The 8,373-nt window shown below is 39.7% G+C and overlaps 1 protein-coding gene across 1 annotated transcript; it reads right to left on the bottom strand.

The window, feature by feature from the left end:
• Positions 1-3,503: 3,503 nt before the first annotated feature.
• On the bottom strand, positions 3,504-8,120 carry LOC308079026 (B-cell receptor CD22-like; the record flags this gene model as incomplete). The annotated part of the gene is made up of 8 exons (XM_080420363.1): positions 8,102-8,120; positions 7,007-7,099; positions 6,360-6,689; positions 6,034-6,258; positions 5,499-5,789; positions 4,854-4,932; positions 3,716-3,758; positions 3,504-3,614 (listed from the first exon to the last, which is right to left on the bottom strand). Exons 2-8 carry the CDS (start codon positions 7,059-7,061, stop codon positions 3,504-3,506), a joined length of 1,134 nt encoding a protein of 377 aa, XP_080276489.1. The 5' UTR covers positions 7,062-7,099; positions 8,102-8,120.
• Positions 8,121-8,373: the final 253 nt, after the last annotated feature.

The raw sequence follows: 8,373 nt of genomic DNA, 5'->3' as shown, positions 1-8,373 counted from the left end.
CTTGTAAATATTGTAAGGGCCGGGTTGCTTTTTACTTGTTGTGAGCTGGTAGATTGGGTATTTTCAAATAGCCGAAGCATATAGGTTTAAAGTGCTCATGTGGCCCATAATAGTCACTTCTTTTGGGCTTGTTTTCATAGATGTGGTTGCTTATTTCTCTCTCAAAATCTGGCAACACAATCTGGTCGCGACACAGCTGTCTTATATGATGAATTAATGTGGCTTTTAAAAAAAATTACAAATCTTTTTATTGAGTTTTAAGTATTTTTCTGGGAAGGTGAATCCAACTCCTCCTAAGTTTATATATTTGGCCAAATTGAACATGTGTGTGCTGTTTTGTATGTTCAAGGTTTCTTTATTATTAGCCTACATCAAAGCAAAACAAATTGTGTAAGTTTCTAAAAATAAATTGGTGAAACTGGGGCACTGTCTCTGTCTTTTTTTTTTCTTTTTAAAGTTATTTGGTGAGTGCTGTCATAAATGTTTGGTTATTGTGTTTTTAGAAGTATATTTAGTTTAGTACCAAATAAGTTTTACTCCGCGAAAGTGAAATCAGACTCTTCCATTCATTGCACTGACCCAAATTTATATATGTGTAGGCCAAATACATTTTGTAATGTTCAATGTTTCTTTATTACATCTTGTGTACATGAGAATAAATATTTTGTTCTGGTTTCCTCATACATTGTACTAGCAATACAAATATTGCCTGCCCTATAATTTTCTTTGAGTGTTCTGCGGGAAGCTGCTGACAGAAATGGAGATGATGGGCTGGCCAAAGGAATGGGAATCAGCTGCTCCTGATCCGCAGCTAATGTGGACTGCACCACAGTCTTTCTGCACCATGGGGAGGGGCACGGGTTATTAGAGTGTGTTTAAGTGGTAGTCTGTGTCTTTTCCCCCCTTTGTGTTCACAGTGGTCTGACCTGTCCCTATATATGTCCACCTCATGTGTCACTCTGGTTGTAGTCCAGTTTCAGTTCAGTTGTGTTGATCAGTCCATTTTCTGCCTAGTTATTTAGTTTGATTTCATTTATTTTGAGCACACTTACAACCCTAACCACACTTACGGTTCCCTTGATCTGTTAAATAATTTATTTGCAACAAAGAAAAATAAAAGGAAACAAAATAAAGAGAAAAAAAAGAACATTATTTTAAACCAACAACCAAGTTTCCCTGTGTCTCTCCTTCCGACCAACTCGGTCCCTGACAGTGTGTGTGTGTGTGTATATGTTACAGGGAAATTGGCATTCCAGGGAAATTGAAAGGGGAGCGCATGTTTTCGTCGCCCCCCAGGCAATTCTGTAGAACCAACGCTAGAGGGCAATGCAAGCCAGACATGAGCCCCACACCACACACGCACGCATGCACACGCACACACGCATGCACACACACACACCCGCGAACAGCCTTATTCCATGCAGTTGAAGCACAAGGGGGCGGGGCTGGCGGGCTATGTTAGTGCAGTGAGTGGCAGTTGGGGCAAACCATAGAGGGGCAAACGCAGTCCCCACAACATCATTTACGATTCTGTGCCTATCGGTACATAACTCGGACGGCGCTTAGTCGACTAGCAGACCATCGGTCGGCGCGGGCACTCGCGCCTGGAGGCGCGACTCCTCTGCCTCAAGGTCTGCTGAGTCGGCGCGCCTCCGTCATGGTCCAAAACTATACTTTATCGGCGAAAAAAAGTAGTCCGCGGTTGTTTGAAAAAGTAATGTCCCAAGCAAGAGTCAAACCCAGGCGCCCAGTGGTAGTGGATGGGGAGTCCAATGATTATCGAAGTGCGCCACTGAGGCCAGTATGTATGTATATATATATGTTGTCGTCCTCGTCCTCGTATCAAAGCCCTGCCTCGCAGCCCCGCGCCTAAAAACAAGCGCTCCCCTTTCGATTTCCCTGGAATGCCATTTATTTAGTTAAAAAACATTGTTTGGGGTAAAATAGAGAACTCAAAACAAGAGTGACATTTCTCAAACTAAATAGGACTTTCATAATAACATATTTGAGCTTTTATTTTATTTTATTCCTGTGATATCTAGTATCAGTGTTATACCTATAGGGTGACCAGGTCAAAACAGTTTACTGTCTACTGTACTGACACTAGTATTCAATGCATTTACACACTGTTTATAGTTAATGTAGCTTTTAGTAAACACAATATATACAATAACAATAGCATGCTACCTGCTGTATGTGTGGACTGTTATAGTTTCCCTCCTAATGTCAGTCCTTAGGATTAGAGTGTAACACAATCCTAAATATTTAAGGCTATATTAAAGCTAGTATAAGTGGACTCATCTGACCGCTAACAACTGCACCCTGATGTCTTCCCTGCTTTCTAAATGCACTAACAGTAATACCACTCTATTAACATACTAGTTGTTGTGCTTGTCAGGACATCAGTAAGTAAACCTTTACTACAAGGAAATGTAGTCTTTCACAATGTCAAGCATGCATAACATAATATTTTACTGTTCACCAGGAGTAACAATCATTCACCATAGAACTGAAATACCATGATGTGGACAAATTGTGACAGTCAGAATTGAATTTTGAAGTATTTATTGCTGGTAATTTAGCTTAGCAGGTGATTATCCATTGAATACATAAGTAAAAGTTTATCAAAATTAGTTGAACTATTGAGGAAAAGACAAAACAAATATAATTATACAATATATCATATTATCACATTTTGGAAGTAATCAGAGTAGACGGCTGTTCCAACTTTAACTCCTTAACAGCTGACCTAGCTGACCTCTGCCTCTCTAGAAATGTTATAACAGCACTTTAAAGAGAATTTACCTTTTTTTTTTTTTTTTTTAATAAAAATGACAGAGCAGCTATAAAAACAGATGAAGGAATTGTAGACAATATCTTGGAAGGATGTTGGAATTAAGGCATCCGTACTTCAGTATGTCCTAATATTTTCATTGTACCTTTTCATATCCACCCTAACTGTTTTGAGTAGACTGTTCCAATGATTTCAAACACATCCACTCTGGCTCCAAAAAACAAAAACAACCACATGTTGATGGTGTCATTATCTCTCCCTGACTCTTGGTTTCTCCCCTTTCTATTCCCAACTCCACCAAAGCATCTTTACCATTATTACCATATTGAATTTCTCTATTTCACCCACTCCTCTGCTGCTTCCTCAATGTGTGTGTGTGCGTGTGCAAGTGTGTGCGCGTGCGTGCGTGCGTGCGTGCGTGCGTGCGTGCGTGCGTGCGTGCGTGCGTGCGTGCGTGCGTGCGTGCGTGCGTGCGTGCGTGCGTGCGTGCGTGCGTGCGTGCGTGCGTGCGTGCGTGCGTGCGTGCGTGAACTACAGGCCCTGGTGTGTGAGGTGCATGCACTTCCCCTTTCTCTCACTCTACCATCTCACCTCTCTGGCCTATAGCTGATCTCAGGTCAAGCTGTATTTCAGTGTCCAGGCAGCAGACACTGATAAGCACCTGGTCTATTGTAAATGTAAAGGAATGTCTTCATGCTTCTGTCTTTCTTTACACGTTGCTTTCCTCTTCTACAACCCTGGTGTCCTGCTCAGCAGAGGAGATGAAGCCTCGTCTACGACCCCAGTTTACACTGACGTTTACATAAATTGGACTGTCCTCCTGAAACATGATACATTTACATGTTAAAATGTATAATCAATAAATCATAATGTATGAAATGCATCAGTAGGCCTATACATGAGTGCAATCAATGAAAATACCTTAGCTCTCCTCACTGCTATGTCCAAGCCAGAATCTTGTTTCCTTTAAAAGAAAGACTTATTATTTTAAAACGGTTGTTTTAAGGTTTTTTGAAAATATATCTCAATACTGACAAAAACAGGATATACAGTATACAGTAGGTCCATTACAAAAAAAAATTATATCTTAGAAAAGTGCATTTCTTTCAGTAACATTTCAAAAAAGTGAAACATTCATTAGATTAATAGATTCATTACACATAAAGTGAAATTGTACTTTTACTACGCCTCCAATCAAATTAATGTTAAGTTTGTAACACATTTGGAACCGGATTTGACCAATCAAACCTGGATCTTACTTTAGTGATGCCCACATGACAACTTTAATATAGGATTCTAATATTTTGAGACACAGATTTTTTTCTATTTTCAGATCAAGATGAAACCCCAAAAGGCTTGACAGTACAATATTCCTTTTGTACTGAATACAATATATGAAGTTTCACTTTTAGAATTAGGCTATATTACAGAAAAGAAACAATATAATTATTTTTGGGGAAATGCACCTGTAGCTCAATTATTTGATACACGCATGGATATTTGAGGATGTGGCCAAGCCATTGTCTTGAAGGTGCAAACAACACAGGTATCAGCATTAAGTTTGAGAGAATGATCTATCCTAGTGCAGGGTCCTGGATTGTGAAAAATGAGGACGTCCAAATATCGTTTTCAAGCGCCAGTCCCGAGCCACAAAAAGGAGCCAAATCCATGGAAGAAGTGCCTTTGGTTGCACCTCCAACACACTCACATGACTTTGATCAATTCCCTTCCCTTGGGGCGGCCATAGCTGAGTGGTTAGTGAGCCCGCCTAGGGAACCAGCTGGCCCTGGTTGCCCCAGGTTCGATTCCAGGCTATCCCAGCACATGTGCCGATGATATGAAATTTGTCCCTGAGCAAGACTCTTAACCCCAATTGCTCACAGGTTCTCATTGGAAACAAGACCGCAAGGACTTTCATGAACGACCTGTTAAAAGGGAATTATCCTTAATTATCCTTATCCCTTATTTGCACACACTAGGGCATGATGTCACAATAATAGAGTATTGGGATTAGACTGTCATTTTAATGACTAATGAGATATAATGACTGGAAACTCACCATGTCCACAACATAACCAAAGTAAGCACCAGCACTGCCAACACTTTGACTCCAATACCAACACAAAGGATGAGAACAACTGCAGAAAAATTACACCAAGTTTAAAATGAATTATCAACAGAGTCACAGTGTGTGTCAGGTGAGAACTCGGAAGCAGACGACAACAGCAAAACGGATCATGTCCAGCACAAAATAACAGGCAAGGGTAAAAAAGGTAGCACAGGATCGGAATCGAAACACAGGTACAAAGGATCAAACGGTCAGGCACAACAGGGTGTAAGAAACAAGAAACACACAATAACAATGTCAAGGAACAGGTAGAGAACTCAGGGAGTGAATGGTGGCGCCCCCGGTTTTGTTTTAAAATACAGGGCTGGTATGGTAGACTTGGTATGATCAGGTGACCGGATCGGTTGAGGGGGGAGGAGGTAAGATGAATAGATTGGCATGGTCTAACAAGAAAGTGGAAATAGGTGTGCAGGTAACAGTGACTAGATTAGACTGTGGGAGTGGTCACAGGGAATGGAGAGACGGACGGACGGACGGACGGACGGACAAACACAAACTACACACTTTAGTAGATGTAGTTGTCAGGTTACAGACTGTAAAGTACATGTTATTACAATCATTCCTCTGTCTACTCACTGTCTATTGTGTCCATGTGCAGCAGCACCTCAGTAGAGTTGTTTTCTCCCAGTGAGTTCCTGGTGTGACAGAAGTACAGTCCAGTGTGGGAGGGCTGCAGAGAGGCCAGAACCAGCACCTGTCCTGACCCTACCTGGACCAGGGAGCTGGAACCAGGAGGCCCAGTCCTCTTGTACCAGGTGTAGTTGTGTACTGGTGGGTTAGCATCACTGCTGCAGGTCAAGTTCACACTGCTGCCCTCTGCTGGACTGTCTGGTGCACTGACCTCCACCGATACATTCACTGGTGCATCTTTATACACATCAAAATGACAGAATATTACTTTTGATCATACACTAGACATTGCTATTTTGTTATAAAAAAAACTATAAATTGGTGTTATTATTATGATTATGATTAGCCTATTATTAGTATTAGTAGTAGTAGTTTTTGTTGTATACTAAATTATTATTAGTAGTATATTATGAATAATTCGTTTTTATAAAATGTAAATTAATGAAAAAGAAAGACGTCACATGAACTCATATAAACTCACACTGCACATCCAACATCACAGCTTCAGACTTCCATGTCTCTTGTCCTTCAACAGCACACTGGTAACTCCCTGCATCCTCTATGTTGGCCTGGAATTCTGGGTTGGATACTCGTTGTCCATCTTTAAACCAGACAATGTTGGGTCTTGGTTTACAAGATGTTTGACAGGTGAGTGTCACCCATGACCCCTCTGACACAGTGGGAGGAGTCACCTGTACAGACAGTTCTGATCAGAAGAATAAAAACAAGATGGACGTCGGTTGGTGAGATTGTCAGGAAAGATTTGACTTTGATTACATGAAAGGTTAAAAAAGTACTCTTGTTTACCTGTTACAGACAAAGATACTGGTTGACTGGACATCCTATCACCTGTTGTCACAAACCTGAAGTAATAAATCTTCTCATCACTGTCTTGTATGTTATTGATCCTCAGGGTACATGCCTTGTGTTTATTACCAATGTATTGAATACGACCTTCATATGGCAGTTGTACAATGGCTTTAGTTAAACTTTTAGGGTCCTGGGAGTACCAGATTGTATCAGTGACAGTGTGACCCACCGAGTAGTCATATGAACAACCAATATCTACTGATGAGCCTCTCATGACACATGGAGATGGATTGGTGAAGGTCACTCCATACTCTCCACTACAAACTCCTGTAAAAGACACACAGACAAATAAACAATTGTCAACAAAAACAAAAATCTTATGATTGTTCTTTTTTATCATAATAATTCTGACCTTTCTGGCCTCAATCCGTTGATCCACTAGATTGTGATAACATGACATGATATTTTCCTCAATATGAAAATATAATGTAATGGAATGCATGGAATGGAATTTATCTGCACATTACCCACAACATTTAACTATGTGTAGTATTTAATTTGTACTTTGCCGTTTGAAAGTAATTTAGTAAATCTATGAGGGATGAACACACTGTGAATATGAAACCATTTCAAACTGTCCTTACCAGGCACCAAGATCAGAATGTCCAGGATCACACTGATTGTCTTTAGAAACCTCATGGTATCTTAAGGTGAAAACTGACCCCAGCATCAAGTAACTGCAATGAAAGACACTCTTCACAACCATGGTTTGAATTGAAAGTGCCTCATGCAACCGAGTCAACTTCAATCTCAAGTTTACTGTAACATCACAAGTTTCACAAAGAGTACAATTATTTTCCAGAAAATTTGGAAAGCAGTCATAGCCAATTGGAATGGAATCTGCTAAATCTGACTGATACATCTTGATCTCGCATACATCTCGCACACATACTCCCTACTGGGAGTATGTGTGCACATTTTCACGGCAATCAGACGGTGGTCTCATTATTTGTGGTATTGTTTGCAAAACGGGCCCCTCCCGCAAACTTTGAAAGCCAATTGTAGCCAATCAGAAAAATCTGTTTGATATAAAGCACATTGAATTGCCTTGTTGAAATGTGCTATACAAAAAAACCTGCCTTGCCTTGCCTTACAAGCTTGTCTGTCCATTACGTCTACATTAACGACTGATAACCAGATCAACAACACACACCCACAACTAAAAAGAGAGATCAAGATGAGAACCACTAGAATGTATTGTTTACTCCCTTCCTCCCTCGTCTTCACACATTACTTATACACATTTAGAGTACAGATTACTCAGAGATTGAGAGTCTCAATAAATGTTAATGTTACATCATACATCATATTTACACTATATGTGATATGATTTCACAAAGTTTATAAGTTTTGTATATTTATTTGTATACATGATTCAAGATTTGTATTAGTTACATGCTAGATATACAAGAGTACGTTTACACAAATAGCTAAAAATGAAAAAGCAATGAAGTAACAATTCTAATAACAGTAAATAAACCTAAATAAAATATACAATGACAATAGCACACTGTGAGGTGTAGACCACTTATTCACTCACATCTCTGAATGATTTGAAGTGAAAGTGAGCTCATGCTACCTTCTCAAACATGTATCAGTATATAAGATACAATCCTGTCAATGAATATATAAAGTATCATTGTTACTAAGTTACAATGTGGTACATCAGACATACTCACTTGTCTCCAGAGCTTGTCTGTCCAGTACGTACATTAACATCTAGACTTATAACCAGATCAACAACACACACGCACACACAACTAAAAAGGAAGTCAAGGTTAAAACCACCAGAATGTGTTGTTGTTACCTCCTTCATTACTTGTACACGTTTATGATTCAGAATGGACAGTATGAAACTGAACTACTGCTGACTTTTAGTTCATTGTTAATGGTTAATGGTGAATGGTGCTTTTATTTACCGCCTTTATCCAAAACACTTTACAATGTATTA

The sequence above is a fragment of the Gymnoscopelus braueri genome, assembly GCF_963280865.1.
Source record: "Gymnoscopelus braueri genome assembly, chromosome: 22".
In the NCBI taxonomy this organism is placed as follows: domain Eukaryota; kingdom Metazoa; phylum Chordata; class Actinopteri; order Myctophiformes; family Myctophidae; genus Gymnoscopelus; species Gymnoscopelus braueri.
This window is presented reverse-complemented; position numbering and strand designations above follow the sequence as displayed.